This window comes from Salmo salar, chromosome 11, assembly GCF_965601325.2.
Source record: "Salmo salar chromosome 11, fSalSal1, whole genome shotgun sequence".
Lineage (NCBI taxonomy): Eukaryota > Metazoa > Chordata > Actinopteri > Salmoniformes > Salmonidae > Salmo > Salmo salar.
This window is the reverse complement of record NC_138301.1, coordinates 22,452,517-22,471,155: the sequence shown is the minus strand read 5'-3', so window position 1 is coordinate 22,471,155 and position 18,639 is coordinate 22,452,517. Positions and strand designations below refer to the sequence as shown.

The following is an 18,639-nucleotide window of genomic DNA, read 5'->3' as shown; positions in this document are numbered from 1 at the left end:
CATAACGCTGGGAAACCAAAACATGGGTTCTCTGCAGTCGGCAGGAACGGGACTGGGTAGGGGAGGTGTCCACTGGCAGACTGCAGTAGCACTTAGTCCTTCCCTTAACACACAATGGACTTCCCATGACACTCCATAGTTACAGGGGATTTTCAATTGTGGGTTCCCAGGGGATGTCAGTACCACCGGTCCTGTTCATTCACACCAAGTCACCCCCATACTCAATCACACACATCTCTGTTCTTTGTACATGGGAGGGGAAGAGTACCTCTGAATCAGCAGGTCCTGCATACCTTTAAAGCTGTGTTTTGTACAGCATGTGAACTGCCAGCCGCCCCCATTAGCAGAACAAGCCCACAGCAGCACCAACATTAGTTAGTCAGGGGAGGAACTAGCGGTGAGTGTGACTGTGTGTGCATATCTGCACGTGCATGTTAGCTTTTCCTGGACATGAGTCTGGGTTTGCATTACAAGCCCTCTCTCTCTGATCTTCCCATCTAGACCTGAGCTGCGCTGAGTGACAAACAGCGGAGCGGTTCTGAGCGGCTGCTGCAGATGGCAGAACATTCATTGTGCCGCAGTTCAAACGCTCGCCTTTCACAGCTATGGAAACACAGCCAGAGCATAAAGAGCTACAGAGGGAAACACGAGACCAGGAGACCACAGAGGAGTGAACTACACACAGCCCCAGCGACACTTAAATCCCAGACCTTTTAAACAGGGCCCCATCACTCAAACAGCCACAGTACACACTACATACACACAATAGGAGTGGAAGAGAAATCAGACATGACAGGCATTAGAAATCTAATCTAAACCTAATCTATTCAGAGGTGGCTTGAGAATGAGCTCATTAGACACCACAGTATAGCCAAGCACTGTATACGTGTGTGTATGTGAGTAGCATGTTTAGCATGCTCTCACCTCCCAGCCCTAACGTAAAGCAGGGAAAGGAAACGAACCAGGCAGATGTAGGGTGTCAGAGACATCCATTAAAAGCGGGTGATAAATGAGAGCTCAGGTCTCTGGCACTCTGCCCTGCGGATGTTAGCTCACCGCGGTCCCCTCTGCGTCGACCCTCACCCCCGCTGCCTGCCTAATGGCCGCTCCACAGGTGGTGATGTAGTACCAACGGCTCCTCCAGTCATGTTATGGAATGTAAGTTAACAAATCCAACCTAGCTACAGTACAGTGACTCTCAACCTCTTTCACATACTGCCCTCCATCACCTCTCACCTCTCTCACACTGCCTGTGTTGTTAATGGGAGGTGCATTACAGTATGACTCTAGATTAATGAATCCTCTTTCAACAAGCCCAATCCAACCCCCACCCTCTGTTGCGGCTGGTGAAGTCATGTTATTGATATAACCCATCCTCCGCTACACTCACATCCCTCCACCCTCTCTTGCTGCACACTCACTCTCAACCTCCTCATCCGCTTTGATACACTCACCCACCCACCCACCATCATCTACACACAGTCACACCTCCTCCCAAGGTGTCTTACCTGGGGCTCTTTTTGTAGACGGACGTGTCCCCCTCGGTGATCCGACAGAGACCTCTTCTCCACAGAACGGTGCCGGAAGTGATAGATGTCACCAAATACCTGCAGACAGACACATACATATAGGATTATTAATCCTATCACCCAATACTTGCAGACACACACAAACACAGTCATTAATCCCAGCATCACTTAGGGAGATGTTAGGGAGATAAGGCATTCCATTTGCAAGAGGCCTCTTTACACTACTTCTATGACACAAACTAGGTCCAGGATAGATACTTGTGTAGTTAAAAATTGTCAAGAGAATCTCTTTAAGGGATGTCTCTCACACTACCTCCGGGACAAGTTTTCCATTACCCGGTAATAGCTGGCTTTCGTCCTATCAAAAAATAGAAAAGCCAATAAATAAAATTGGCGCAGGTAGGAGAAAAAAATCCATGTAAAATAATGCTTTTCAGCCTATTCATTGACGGAATTACCAGTTCATGTAAATACATTAGACTGGTCATGCTTAAAAATTGGTCTATAGGTTACTTTGCATAATTGAGTGGAATTGAATTGGTGTGTGTACATTAAATTCATTATGTATCTTATTTATCACACCCGTACAGCATACAGATACAGAGCCTTTGAGTGGAAAATCTGTCATACAGCACAAGCACTGCTGCTGAGGTCTTGTGCTTTCAAGACAACTGGGAAGGAGGTCAAATCATGATTTCAGGGATCTTCGAATTCCGAGTTGGATGACCGTTAGAATTTTTACTTTTTTTCCCCCAGTCGGAGCTTGTTTTTTTTTCAAGTTGTCTTGAATGTGGCTTCAAACTGCAACGGAAGGCAGGCTTCATCGGCGTGCCACACACTACTTTGCAATAAGCTGGAGGCAGTATGCATTTCGAAAACATATACTTAATCGTTTGAAACCTGAAATGTTTTAATACACGAGGCATGTCTTACCTTGCTTCAAAGTAGCCTCTATTAGGTCGCCTCACTTTGTACATTTCTAATGGATATTTTCACATGAAACTGCTTGCATGTTCAGTGCCCTTTTGACAATGGTGTTTTCCCACTAATTGCATTATGGAACAAACATTATTGCGTAGCCTACTGCCTTGTGCGCATTGCTGCGCTTATAATAGGTTATTAACATTAAGCTAAACATTTTGATCTGATCTCATTGCTTTTTAACGTTGTCTGCAAACAAGCAAACAATGGGTTTACAATGGCGGAACCATATTTCGGTAATCCAACCAGTTGAAAATATGCGTTGGTACTTAATGAATATGATCTCAGATCAGTTGTTGTCTGAGACATTACTACTAATGACAAGATGACAAACTGTATCTTGGAAAGTCGACATTCTAGTTATCAGATTCACATGGAATTGTTGTGCAATTTAAATGTTTAAATATGAAACTATTTGTGAAAAGATTAAATGTAATTTTAGCTTCTTAAATGAGTGAACGCTTTGTCATAGAAACTCTGCTCACTCAGAGGCCCCGCCCAAGTGAACAGACATTGGTTGTAAACTATGAAACACGCCCTTCTTTCACCACTATATAAACCCGTTGACGAATATTCAACTTCCTGTTCCAAGGACATGAGGACTTGCGGTCCCTGCGTTAAAAGGACAAGATCACCAACAGAACTACGCCAACCTCAGCGTGAGCTCTGGTTGAACGACAAGAACCTAACAAAATTAGCATCTAATTTCAACGTGAAGTTGACGATCAACACGCCGAAAGGATGAATTTCGACTATACCAGCCAGAATATAGCATGAGCTTAAAGTATGGCAACTTGGTATGAACTTTGAACTCTTATTCACTAAAGAAGTGATACCTACTAACCGTTGCGTTAGTAACAGCAGCTGTAAACGTGGGCTAGTAGAGGACGGACAGAGTATCCATTCTACCACACTCCAGTTCACTACTATACATTCTTCAGAGGACAAGAAATCCATGCTGGACAATCCAGCCTTCAATCTATGACCAATCTACCGAAGCGCAGCTCAGAGTAAACATTTATTGCATTTTCCTTTTTCAAATGGGCGGTTATTTAGAATGCTTAAGATACTGTATTTACGATAGCATAGCTGCCTACGGCCCGATAGAGACAAAATCTTTTTGTTCCTCAGTCTTCCCGCTCTTTCATTCAAAACCCAACCCCCTTTCTTTGTGTAACCAGCCGTCATATCTGTTCCGTCCGCTAGGGACGTTTTCCTTTATGACATCATTTGTAATCAATGTATGATCCATTCTGTGTAGAAGTAATTCTGTGTGATTATTTAGGCATTTAGTAAATAAATAATTAAACCAAATTTTGTATTGCTGATTCAACTTGTTAGCCAGGGTTCGTGAAGATAACCAAGAAATTACAACTTTCAGATGAGACTGAATAAGGCGACGATTAAATATTGACTGTTATTGAGGTAAAAGATGACCAGGTCTTTAAGAGTTTATTCGGAAGATAACAGCTCTATAAAACATTATTTTGTGGTGCCCCGACTTTCTAGTTAATTACATCTACATGATTAGCTTAACCTGTTGGGTCTAGGGGGCAGCATTTGCACGTCTGGATAAAAAAAATGTACCCGATTTAATCTGGTTACTAATCCTACCCAGTAACTAGAATATGCATATACTTATTATATATGGATAGAAAACACTCCAAAGTTTCCAAAACTGTTTGAATGGTGTCTGTGAGTATAACAGAACTCATTTGGCAGGCAAAACCCTTAGACATTTTCTGACAGGAAGTGGATACCTGATGTGTTGTATTGACTTTAAACCTATCCCATTGAAAAACACAGGGGCTTAGGAATATTTTGGCACTTCCTATTGCTTCCACTAGATGTCACCAGCCTTTACAAAGTGTTTTGAGTCTTCTGGAGGGAGATCTGACCGAACAAGAGCCATGGAACGATGATGTCCCATTAGACACCTGGCGCGCGAGTTCATGTTGGGTACCCTCGTTCCAATACGTTATAAAAGAGTATGCATTCGTCCACCTTGAATATTATTCATGTTCTGGTTAAAAAAGGCCCTAATGATTTATGCTATACAACGTTTGACATGTTTGAACGAACGGAAATATATTTTTTCCCCTCGTTCATGACGAGAAGTCCGGCTGGCTTACATCATGTGCTAACGAGACGGAGATTTTTGGACATAAATGATGAGCTTTTTTGAACAAAACTACATTCGTTATGGACCTGTGATACCTGGAAGTGACATCTGATGAAGAGAATCAAAGGTAATGGATTATTTACATAGTATTTTCGATTTTAGATCTCCCCAACATGACGTCTAGTCTGTATCGCAACGCGTATTTTTCTGGGCGCAGTGCTCAGATTATTGCAAAGTGTGATTTCCCAGTAAGGTTATTTTTAAATCTGGCAAGTTGATTGAGTTCAAGAGATGTAAATCTATAATTCTTTAAATGACAATATAATATTTTACCAATGTTTTCTAATTTTAATTATTTAATTTGTGACGCTGACTTGACTGCCGGTTATTGGAGGGAAACGATTTCCTCAACATCAATGCCATAGTAAAACGCTGTTTTTGGATATAAATATGAACTTGATAGAACTAAAAATGCATGCATTGTCTAACATAATGTCCTAGGAGTGTCATCTGATGGAGATTGTAAAAGGTTAGTGCATCATTTTAGCTGGTTTTATGGTTTTGGTGACCCTGTCTTTGACTTGACAAAACATTACACACAACTCTTGTAAATGTACTGTCCTAACATACTCTAAATTTATGCTTTCGCCGTAAAACCTTTTTGAAATCGTAAAACGTGGTTAGATTAAGGAGATGTTTATCTTTCAAATGGTGTAAAATAGTTGTATTTTTGAAAAATTTGAATTTTGACATTTATTTGGATTCAAATTTGCCGCTCTTGAAATGCACCTGCTGTTGATGGAGTGCACCACGGGTGGCACGCTAGCGTCCCACCTAGCCCCAAGAGGTTAATCAGGTAATATTAATTACAGAGAAATGATTTTATAGAATAGCATGTCATATCACTTAATCCGGTATAGCCAAAGACACGACAGTAGGAAACATCTCCACTCCGCTGATCCTCAACACTTGGGCCCCACAAAGGTGCGTTCTCAGCCCTCTCCTGCACTCCCTGTTCACCCACAACTGCGTGGCCATGCACGCCTCAAAGTCAATCATCAAGTTTGCAGACGACACCACAGTGGTAGGCTTGATTACCAACAACGACGAGACAGCCTACGGAGAGGTGGTGAGGGCCCTTGGAATGTGGTGTCCGGAAAATAACCTCACTCAATGTCAACAAAACAAAAGAGATGATCGTGGACTTCAGGAAATAGCAAAGGGAGCACCCCCGATCCACATCGACGGGAGAGCAGTGGATAAGGTGGAAAGTTAAGTTCCTCGGTGTACATGAATACTGTCGCTGTACATTTCAAAAGTGCTGAACAAAGTTATATTGACTAAGTCCATCTGCTGTTGGGACAGTTATGTAGGCCCTAACAGTTTGTGGGCACTGTTTGTCACCGTTATAGTGCAATGAATGTATTGTTTAGTGTTGTGTAGTGGCTTTGCTGGCATGGATCCAAATTATTATTTTTTTTGTCCCCACCAAGATCTACATTCTAAAATCGCCACTGAGCCTAGGCTTACTGGTTGTATGAATTTGGGATCTATCGTCCCACAACTGTCCCAGAGTCCGTTTGAAATAGGTTATTTCTTTCTCGACAAGCTGACCAATAGAATATGTAGCCTAAACTTATTTACTATAGTATGACATATGCCAGTGATTTTGCTGTTTGTTACTCGTCTTGTTGGCTGAGGAAAAGTAAACGTGAACAGTTATTCTAACATGTTCAAAGTGAACATCAGAATTCGGTAAGAACAGCACATCGTTGAATCCTCAACTTACATGTTCCGTTAATATCAATTACCATATTCTAAATGTGATTTCTGTCATTCTGCGCACTGTGGGTGGACGCCTTAATCAGGTTACATATGGGTCCAGAGAATTTCTCAAATGTCCGGTATATTCAAAATGTTTCCGGTCAAATGTTCGGCACCACATTTTCCTAAAGGGGAACCCTGAGGGGAATCCTGCTCCGGGGGTAGTGTTGGAGACTTAGCCCCCTCTGAGTGGTACAGTGCAAAGAGAACGGCTCTCCCACACCACACGAACCTGCAAGAATTACATTTATACCAGTAGGAAGCATTTTTGCTTTTAAAAGTATCCACACATTTGTGAATCATTGCATTAAAACAAGTGTGCAACACAGTTTAGTTGAGAAGCACCTGTATAGTTTGAATTGCAATTTTTGTTTTGTTTGTTTATATACTATGATATTTACGGTATGCTAATAGCTGCACTCACAAGATGCAGGAATGTGGTGTGGCTAGTGTAAACAGAAAAATTGCAAATCTGATGTTGAAGAGGGATAGATCACTAGATACTTTACAAATGTAAATCCACCCGTATTATACATGAGGGGGTGTGAAGCCAGACAATATGCCCTGTTAAAGTAGATTGATTCCATGGAGGTCCTAGTGTCTTCAGGTTTTTCAATTAAGACCTAGACAACCAGGTGAGTTCTTTACTAATTAGTAGACCTTAATTCATCAATCAATTACAAGGGAGGAGCGAAAACCCACAGACACTCGGCACTCCGTGGAATAAGTTTGACACGTGTGTTAAAGTTTGGAGGATGAAACATCCAATTCATTCTGACTTATGGATTCATGAAAATATACATAGGAATCCATTCATCTCATTGTGATTCCATTAAGTCAAGGAATTTGATCACCAGTATTCATCAAACAGTATATATAAAATCCCTCTAGCACTGTTTATACAGCTATTTTCATGAGTTACAGCTAAGTTCCTGGAGATTCTGAGGGGGTGACAGCGCTGCAGTAAACATACCCTGTCTGAGTTACTGTACCACAAAACACCCACACACTTCAGCAGCTCTCAGAGCTCAGTAGGAAACTACCTACCCCACATTGACACCTTTTCTAGAAAGCTCAGACAAAGTTGAAAAAAAGGAAGTGCCGCAATGTAGAGAAGTTTCTTGCCACAAGTGCATGGACTGGTTCAGAACAGAAGTCATGGACTGGTTCAGAACAGAAGTCATGGACTGGTTCAGAACAGAAGTCATGGACTGGTTCAGAACAGAAGTCATGGACTGGTTCAGAACAGAAGTCAAGGAAAGCACACAGTTGGAAAATAGCATAGAGAAATGATATCAGGCTGATCCTGTACAGTAGCCAGTGAGGGAGGGAGGCAGATGTGGAACAGTCTAACCTGGTGTACTCCAGCAGGGCCTAACAACGCTGCATTACAGCTCAGCATTACAGCTCAGCATTACAGCTCAGCATTACAGCTCAGCATTACAGCTCAGCATTACAGCTCAGCATTACAGCTCAGCATTACAGCTCAGCATTACAGCTCAGCATTACAGCTCAGCATTACAGCTCAGCATTACAGCTCAGCATTACAGCTCAGCATTACAGCTCAGCATTACAGCTCAGCATTACAGCTCAGCATTACAGCGACACTAATTGAGAACGAGCTGCACTAACGACCAGACGCAGGGTAGTGGAGCGCTACGGGCCCTGGTTAAAACAATGTCAACGACAGGATCACAGCTGCTGCCCTGGCCTCGACCTCACTGAGTACGATGGTTTGGTACACAGTGTGTGTACAGTCCATGTATGTTTAATAGAAATTGTCTGACACACAGAGACCTGGTTAAACAGGGCACAGGCCATGTCTGTCCCATAATCCTCTGCTCTAAGTCCAGTCATTGCGGGCGCAGATATTATTAGAACCACACAGTAACACCTCTAGTCCTGCGCTAAATATGTGAAAACACACAGTGTTGATGAGTCAACCTTCCGTATGCCCTCTGCACCTTTCCTAATGACAGAGCAGCATGTGATGGTAGACGGTAGGCTGGTGGTGTGGCTGGGCATCAATCCCTCCCCCGCTAAGAATGACAGAGCCAGGAAGTGTGAAGTTGGAGCACTGTCAGACCAGAAAGACCAAACGAGGCCCTCAGCAATCAAAAATGAAAAAAGGCTTAATGTTCAGAGAGAGAGAGAGCGAGAGAGAGAGAGAGAGAGCGAGAGAGTGCTGAACAGCCCACCCAGACCTTGTGAAGGAGCAGAGCTCAACCTAATGGCAGCCTGATGGGTTCTGAATGGCCAATTAATGATTTCATTAGAAAGAATGGAAGTGTATAAATCACTGTAGCTAACTAAAGCCTGCCAGTTAGACGTGTCATGTCTACAGCATTAACACACTACTGTAGGTGGATCATAACATGTCTACAGCATTAACACACTACTGTAGGTGGATCATAACATGTCTACAGCATTAACACACTACTGTAGGTGGATCATAACATGTCTACAGCATTAACACACTACTGTAGGTGGATCATAACATGTCTACAGCATTAACACACTACTGTAGGTGGATCATAACAGGTCTACAGCATTAACACACTACTGTAGGTGGATCATAACATGTCTACAGCATTAACACACTACTGTAGGTGGCTCATAACATGTCTACAGCATTAACCTGTTGGGGATAGGGGGCAGTATTTGCACGGCTGGATAAAAAACGTACCCGATTTAATCTGGTTACTACTCCTGCCCAGTAACTAGAATATGCATATAATTATTGGCTTTGGATAGAAAACACCCTAAAGTTTCTAAAACTGTTTGAATGGTGTCTGTGAGTATAACAGAACTCCTATGGCAGGCCAAAACCTGAGAAGATTCCTTACAGGAAGTGGCCTGTCTGACAAGTTCTTGTTCTTCTTGGCTCTGTTTATTGAAAACTGAGGATCTTTGCTGTAACGTGACACTTCCTACGGCTCCCATAGGCTCTCAGAACCCGGGAAAAAGCTGAATGATGTAATTCCAGCCTCTGGCTGAAAAACATTAGCGCGTTTGGATAGTGGCCGGTCAGAGTACCATCAGACTGAGGCTCGTGCACGAGGGAATCCCATGTTTTTACTTTCTCTCTCTTTGAACGTAAACATGCTTTCCCGGTCGGATCATAACACGTCTACAGCATTAACACATTACTGTAGGTGGATCATAACATGTCTACAGCATTAACACATTACTGTAGGTGGATCATAACAGGTCTACACCAAATGAGGGTACTGCTTTAGAAAACCAGAGATTGACTTCAGACTGAATCTTGGCAGACTATGTAATAATAAATAGTACAGTATGTCCATCCTGGCTGTGACAAAGCCTAGGGCTGGGACATGGCTAGGAAGGACTATTCTGAATAAATAGGCCTAGCATGACCCAGCTACAGTATGGCCCTTATATAACCAAGTTACCCATTTAGGCTGGGGTATTTCAGGCCACATAGTGACTGTGCCGTTTTGTCTTGGCTGGCAGTGTCAGTACAGTACCGTTTAGACGCTGCAGTGGAGGGGAAATAGAACACCATTCCTCCACTCCGGGGGGGGGGGTTCAGCCTCTTGCTCCCATTTAAATCCCAGAAAACAGGCTGGCTCCAAGCAGGTCAACACAAATATCCCCCCTCTCAGAACACAGCCAGCGGAAAATAGAGGCAATAACCCAGAAAGAGCATATGACATGATTCACAATGAGATGCCTCCCAGAGCCCGACCCACCACCACAAACACCAACAAAGAGATGGGGAGAGGGGGCGTGTGTGTGTGTGTGTGTGTGTGTGTGTGTGTGTGTGTGTGTGTGTGTGTGTGTGTGTGTGTGTGAGAATAAGAACAGAATGTAGACCCATGAGAGAGCAGGTTGAAAATGGAATAAAATGCTGACATCAGCGGCTCCACAGAGCCCATTGTCCCGTCCAGAGATGAAGAGGGAAGAGATGGGGAGAGAGAGGGAAGAGAGAGGGAGAGAGAGGGAAGAGAGAGGGAAGAGATGGGGAGAGAGAGGGAAGAGATGGGGAGAGAGAGGGAAGAGATGGGGAAGAGAGAGGGAGAGAGAGGGAAGAGATGGGGAGAGAGAGGGAAGAGATGGGGAGAGAGAGGGAAGAGATGGGGAGAGAGAGGGAAGAGATGGGGAGAGAGAGGGAAGAGATGGGGAGAGAGAGGGAAGAGATGGGGAGAGAGAGGGAAGAGATGGGGAGAGAGAGGGAAGAGATGGGGAGAGAGAGGGAAGAGATGGGGAGAGAGAGGGAAGAGATGGGGAGAGAGAGGGAAGAGATGGGGAGAGAGAGGGAAGAGAGAGGGAAGAGAGAGGGAGAGAGAGGGAAGAGATGGGGAGAGAGGAAGCTAAAGAAAGAAGGGAAGAAGACCTGGAGCGCTGAGGGCCCCATTGTGTGTGAGCCTAGATAACAGCCTGAGAGGGTGGGCTTCGATCAAAGACTTGAGGGAGGTGGAGGGAGATATGTAGATATGGCTTCAACAGAGAGCCGCAGGGTCCATTAAGGCAGCTCTTAAATCACATCAACGCCAAGTAAAAGGGACACGTGAAACAAAGCAGCTCGGATTGATTCAGCTAAAGTGATTGCCCATCCGCTTTACCGTGCTTCATTAGCCTGGAAATTACGGTTAAGAATTATCTAACGCTGCGGCCTTATAATTCAATAGAGGTCTGAGAAATGGTTTAAGCCTGAGAGTTTGACACTGATAAAATCAGATAATGGGTAGTGGTTGAAGTCTTGACGGTTCGTGCCAAACCTCACTGCTGCTAGGCGACAGTTGAAAGAGTGTGGAATGTTTCGGAAGACAAGCGCACAGCAGCACGCCATAAAGTAAACGTCAACTCAAAAACATGACCATGGAATCAATTAGGGGTTTCAGGTTTCTGCCAGGCGTAGTCTCTGACTAACTGCTGCCGTACACTATGGCCGGTCTGTGATTACCTTCAAACACCCTTTATCACGCCACACTGTCCTACATCACAGAGCTACTGACGCAGCGGAATGTTACAGCCCTTTCTAGATCATCCACCATTCACAAAGACCCCAGCCATCTCCTCCGCTACATCAGAAGTGAGTTCACTGAAGAGCCTTTACAATACAACTTCTTAACTACAGAGCTTAAAAACTGCAATAACAATGTCCTAACACTAACACTCACCGCTGACTTTAGTTGGGATGTGAGAAATGTACGGTCATTGTATACAAAAGGTGAATTCATGAATGGTTCTCAAAAGAATGTGCGGGTGGACGGTCCTTGGCAAGGTTTACGGCAGAGATGGTTGAAAGGGTAGAGAGGCTGTGGCATTGATGCTCTGTTGCTCTCAGGACTGGCTGGCATGGAACACGGCTGGAGGCTGACATTTGAAAGCAGTGTGACCCCAGAATGTCATGACCAGAGCGAGGCGAACCCAATTAGTTCAAAGACGACCCCTGACCCTTCAGTAGAAGTCAGAGGACTCCACTCTCGGAGAGGGAGCACACACACATACATCAAGAATACACCACACTCTTGGAAAGACGCGTAAACTTACGAACGGATGGACTCACAAACCCATTCCACCACAACTAAAAGCCCCCTGGGTTATTTTAGCTCTGTGTAAGCATGTGAACCAAACATAACATCCTTATTGTCATCCATCTAATCTGGCATCCACGTTCGGGCAGTAAACTTTAACTAGTTGGTTGTGGGGGAAACAGGCCATTTACTGCAATTACACACCAAAGAAGTTTAGATAAGGAAGGAAAATGTGGAAAACAGCCAGCTCAGACACCATTACAAATGTGAGAAGCAGCGAGCCACTGATGAAAGCAGAATGGGACTTCTGGCACTCCTCCTCTCAGCCCATTACTGAAGCGGAGCGCTAATCCATCAGCCTCATTGGGATGCAGAGCAACAGGCTCCGAAATAACTGCATGTTTGTTGGGTTGTTTGTTTGTTCGTTCTACTCGAGCCCTGCCAAGTTTACCTTGTGGGAATGCACTTATCATTAGGTGTGGCGTCTTCAGACTGTAGACACAATTAGGCGTTACAAAAAGCCCAATGTCTGGAGACAAATTGGAGGGGCAGGCATAATGGGAACAAAGTGAAGTAAAAGTTTCTCTATTCCAGGAGGAGTTATGAGCTCAGGAAGGGAATACCTCTGGTGATTAGAGTGGCTCCAATGGCTATAGAGCTGCGCATGTGGAAAGAGTAAAGACAGGTATGGATCTGGAACAATGTGTTTGACTCAACACATCTAAAATGATTCACAGCCTCCATTTTCTACATTCATTTCCCAAGTGAAGCGCAATAGAATCACTTGATTAGTACAGAGGTCAGCCAACGGCCAATATTTCTAGAAACAACCTCTTAAGATTAAGTTTATTATAAAATCAACAAACTTTGAAATACATATACTTGCCAGTAGAGGAACAAGTTAAAAACACATCTCCCAGAAATGATTTCCCACCTTATTTACATTCTGCGCTACAACATTAACGCCTCCTCCAGGTTTAGAGAATGTCTTGGGAGCCACACCCTGTCTCAGCTGCTGCTCTGAGAGCAGGGGCTAAGGGAGGTAGCGGAGGGGGCAGAGAGAGAGATCCAGGCCACGCTGCAGTTGGTGCTAACAGGCAGTTTCCCTTAATAATGGGCAGGCGGGCTGGGCCAAGCCGGGCCCATATGCCCACACACGGCAGATGGGTCTGTTCTGCCATTCAGTCTGCCAGAATAATACGCCTTCTCCTCATCCTCCTCCTTGTTGGTTCCTCTTTTCAATCATCTCTTTCCGGAGTCATTTCTCTCTCTCATCCACCATCCACCGGTCTTTCCTTCTTACGCTCTCCTTCCAGTCTGCTCAAGTGGGTTGTTAATGTGGGTCTGTCTTTGGTTCCAGATTAGAGCACCCCAAACTTCAGATTATACGCCTCTCAGATTAGCACAATCAACCAAATCTAACCAGATTATACAAATAAATACCAACCTTCCTCCCTCCATTCACCATGGCCCAGACATGCAAACTTCCATTTAGATGAGCATGCCAGTCAAAACATGAATGTATTACCTGAGATAAATGGTTTGGGAGCCATACACAGTGAGGGGACATGCATTTTGTTCTTCTTACAGCTAATCAAAGGGCTACCCAGAGCCCTCTCTTACGCTGCTGCCCCCACATATTGACTCTGTACCTGTACCCCCTGTATATAGCCGCTGCTGCCGTTTAATTACTTGTTACTTTTATTTTCTACTTAACTTGTTTTTTTCCTTCACTTCTTAAAGCATTGTTGGTTAAGGGCTTGTAAGTAAGCGTTTCACTGTAAGGTCTACACCTGTTGTATTCGACGCATGTGACAAATAAAACTTTATTTGATTTTCTTACAACTTTGACAGAACTTCTCCTTCACTCCGGCAGCACCCGGAGATGCCAGGCAGTACCATACTACTGCATCCGTCCGCCTGCCAGATAAACTGTGTGTTTATGAAACCTTATATGGCCCTCTACAGCACACTGATTTATCCACATACCAGCCCATTCCGGACAAGATACCAAATTCCTCTCTGCACTGTCTGACAGGGCTTATCACTCTCAGAACAGTAAACTGCCTGCCTGTGTTGTTCTGAAAACAGCTTACAGTAATGGATTTAATAGCGCTGACAAGAACAACTGGTTTAGATATGACTTGGGTGATAAAATGTTGCCATTTTAATGACAATAACCACAGCAACCAAATAATAACTCAACTCTGGCCAAAGTATTTAGTAACTGTTGTGTGTATAGTTGCGGGTAAAAGATAAGTGTTCCGATTCGTGGTGGTCAATGGTTTGGGGGTGAGGGTGGGAGCCCACTGTCAGCTACACCACACACAATCTGTTAGCATGTCGTGTGGCCAAACCCACTGGGTTTATTTAAGTTCATGCGGAGGACAGCAGGAGCACCAGTGTACTTTATGGAGTGGATCGGTGTGTAAAAAGTTCACAGTGTTGTAGCACAACTGCTGCAGGGGCTGTCGGTCTCTGGTGTTGATGAGGAGTGTCCTTGGAGGTATAACTCGCCGTGTTGCCGAGGTCTTTAAGCTGACCGAGCTGTATGGTGCTGGGAGAAAGCAGGGCGATAAGCACAGGGACAGCGTGCATATGCAATTACGGGGCCCTGCAAAAGCCCAGCCACGGTTTAACAGAAGCCTTTATCTTCAGACTCCATCATAATCAATTACAGCCAGATCAATACGGCTGAGCACCTGAGAACTCAGCAGATGGGACACTTCTACATCACCAGTGTTGTGCTTTGGAACACTGTGGCCAGTCAAGTGATAAGGGGAAACGATACATAAAGGCAACTTGACTCAACACACGTTTTAAATAACTGACACTGACCCAATACATCGTCCTCCAATGTTGAAGTGCATAGTGTTTTCAGGAGCATTACAGTTAGGGGGTGAGTAAAGGTCAAAGGTTAAAGTTGACTGGTCCTTTGAGGGCTCAAACAGCTGGCCTCGCACAAACACTGACCATTAACAACTACGGGAGATTACTCTAAATTGTACAGAGGTGACAGCTGTAATCTAAGGGAAATTCACAAAAGGCCCAGAGTGTTAAATACTTCTTTAATGAGCATACTGACTTTGTGACAACTCAAACGTTATTTACCCATTTTGGATTGTAAATTAAAAGTTTATACAAGACCGTGTTTAGAATATTCCATGACCAAGCAACGTATCAGACTAATGTGACCATCTGTACTCCCACAAAGGTTCTATCATCTCGACCAGATTTGACCAGTTGACTGCTGTATCGAGCGTTAACATCCCATACAAGTCTGAAATTGAACAGTATTGAGAATAATAGCTGGTCTATTGAGATGTTTGGCCAATTCCTCCTTTGGCCGCCTCTCATTCCAGTTCTCTGCTGCCAATGACTGGAACGAACTACAAAAATCTCTGAAGCTGGAGACTCATATCTCCCTCACTAGCTTTAAGTACCAGCTGTCAGAGCAGCTCATAGATCACTGCACCTGTACATAGCCCATCTATAATTTAACCTAAACAACTACCCCTTCCCCTACTGTATTTATTTAGGTCCTTTGCACCCCATTATCTCTATTTGTACCCCATTATTTCTACTTTGCACTTTCTTCCACTACATATCTACCATTCCAGTGTTTTACTTGCTATATTGTATTTACTTTGCCACCATGGCCTTTTTTTGCCTTTACCTCCCTTATCTCACCTCATTTGCTCACATTGTATATAGACTTATTTTTCTACTGTATGTTTGTTTTACTCCATGTGTAACTGTGTTGTTGTATGTGTCAAACTGCTTTGCTTTATCTTGCCTACCTAAGACAGACAGAGACAGACAGAGACAGACAGACAGAGACAGACAGACAGAGACAGACAGACAGAGACAGACAGACAGAGACAGACAGAGACAGACAGAGACAGACAGAGACAGACAGAGACAGACAGAGACAGACAGAGACAGACAGACAACTTTTTTTTTTTTTTTTACATTTTCTAAATACAAATGAAGAACTGTCCTTGGAGGTTCAGGCTACATTCACTGGATAAATATCCAGATGAGTGAAAGTTTGATTTTAAAGATGAATCAGAGAAAATGTAAGACAGTTTTATAAAGCCACACATCAATGGCCTCAATCAAAAACGTAATTAAATCTAAAAAGCCTTTTAAAAAGGAGCACGTCCTCTTTCTGTCTTTTTGACAGTTGAAATGGTTAGACGGAGGTCACAATTCAATGGAGCTTGCACAAAACGTGCTGAAGTCTCTGTTGAACACTTCAAATCACCAAGGAGAAAACAGACTTTCTATGAACAGAGGAGAGCTGGTGGAGTGTAGCTCAGTAGCCACAGGAAAAACTAATCCTAGTGCTCACTAGGAGGGAATATCATTTAAGCTTTTAATTAAGTCACACTCCCCAGGACCCATTTAAGCAAGACAAACGTTCTAGAAATGCTGGACCGTCGTTCGCCTTGGGAACAGAGGCAGCGTGCAGCACAGATATGAGATTGGAAAGTTATTGCTGTTCAAAATTAACATGCAATTTCAGCCATTGAGTCCTGAGGTGCAATGTTTAAATAATAGACCGCAAATGCACGTATGTGTGTGCACATGTGTGAAGGGGTTGAGAGTGGAAATAATTAAATGTAAAAAAAAAATGAAATGGCATCGGTTCCACCACACTTTTTCAGCGTAAGATCCAGACGGACAGAAAAGACAGACATATGGCTTCATGCTGCTACTATAAATTCAATGTTTCCTCCAAGTAAATAACTAAGAAACATGGCTTGGTTTCCCTTCCTTTGTTTTTAATCTGCTTGTTGATAAGAATGGAATCACCATTTCTAGAGCTCCATAAAATCAAATCATGACTTTCATGTCACAGTTTGACGGCGAACCATCTTAGCCGTATCTGAAAAATAAACATTCAGTGCCCTGGATTTTCAAGCATGAAAACAAATGATACTCCTCTTGCAACTGGAGCTTGCATCGGAGGTTCTGTTATCTAGGCTGAACTTTTTAATGTCCATGCAGTACTGAGAAGCTCTAAGAAGAATACACACTAAAAATACTTTCTCCAAATAGGGAACATAAAATAAGTTTCTCAAGATGGGAGAGTATGTGTGTGGTGCATTATAATAACAATCAAACAGGACAGATGTTGTACTTTCTCTCCGCTTGTGAACCCAGTGAGGATGAAGTGCTTCAGACAGGAGAAGAGACATGAGGATAGAGCATGTGGCCAGAGGAAAGCTAATATTTACTCTAGACAGTAGGAAAAGATACAGGGCCACTTCTGCCGAGACGCCCCATTAACTGGGCCTGTGCATCAGCGAGTTAACAAGCTGCAGTAAAGGGGGCGTGCACACACACACACACACACACACACAATCCAAAACACTACCACCCAACAAACATTACCACCCACGCAAACACCTACACACAGGTCCAAAGGAGACATGACACCAACTAAACCAGTTCCATTGAGAAGTGCCGGACCACTACACACACACAACCACCTCGCCACAACTAATCTTGGTTACCCAGAAGTAAAATTATATTGCGAAAGTTTGTCATTTCTTGTTTTACTTCTGGGGGGAATTCCATTAACAATTGTGATTAGGCAGCGAAATCTCCCTCGCAAACGGAAATTCTCGTCCAAACCTCTCCCTTCCACTAATTCCATGTGTTGATAAAATGGCCAAAAAGCACATTTTTTCAAATGAATCTGACTTTGTGGCTGTGGAATCTAGTGGAAACCGCTTATCATCTGAACACAAGCTTGAAAATCAATGCATCAGTTTAAGCACCACCTTCACCCAATCCTGATTCATCCAAATAATCAATGATGAAAACCCTCTGTCCACGAGAATCTGTCCACGAGAGATTACACCAGCACGCCTGGCAGACAGAACCCAGCACACAGCCCCTTCAATGGGGATCAGCTCTACCCAGCCCAGTGGTGGTGACTGATATTAAATGGGCAGGTAATATAATAAGAGCCTATCTGGAATGCTAGACTTAGTCAATAACAACCCCTTCTGAGAATCGGGGGGGTTCATTTCATGTAGCCTCACAGCTCTACTTTGCCCAGCGCAACCTGAGTGACTACAGTTTATAAAATGTATACAAAATTATCTAAATAGAATCTTCATCCTACACAGACTAGCTATCCCCCCCTGGCCTACAGTACAAATATACCATAATCTTACCCTACAAAGACTACCACTCCCCCACTACACAAACACTCCCCACCACGCCATTGGCCTACTTTACGAGACTGGAGCTTCAAAACAGCAGTATCTGAAGAGGAAGAGACTTTTTTCTTCTCTTGCTGTGCCATTCTGTCTGAGATTTGCATGTTTTTCATTCAAATCAAAAAATAAGGAAAGGAATGCCTGAAGTAAGGACTCAAAGAACCTTCGATATAACAAGCATGGTGCATGAAATCTAAAAGGAGTCTGTCCGAAGAGTCCTTTATATAAATCACAGCCACACGTCTAACGCAAAAAACAAAAAAACTCCCTCGCTCGCAGTCGCAACCATATCAAGTCAAAAATCCATACAGTTACATATTGCAATATTATATCGATACTTCAACTCGGTAGGTAGGTAGCATTAGCTAGCGCTGGTCAGCAGTACCTGCGTCAGAATTACAGTATTTTTCATCCAATAGCTTGTTCTCCATCTTTTTAAATAG

At 43.6% G+C, this 18,639-nt stretch overlaps 1 protein-coding gene across 4 annotated transcripts in view; it reads right to left on the bottom strand.

Annotated features, from left to right (window-relative positions):
- LOC106562248 (furin-1) overlaps positions 1 to 18,639 on the bottom strand; it is a 98,344-nt gene that overhangs the window by 42,886 nt on the left and 36,819 nt on the right. For all 4 annotated transcript variants that reach the window (XM_014127011.3, XM_014127008.3, XM_014127012.3 and 1 more), the window contains exon 3: positions 1,509 to 1,607. In XM_014127011.3, the coding sequence (XP_013982486.2) occupies positions 1,509 to 1,607 (99 nt within the window). The remainder of the gene's footprint in view (positions 1 to 1,508; positions 1,608 to 18,639) is intronic.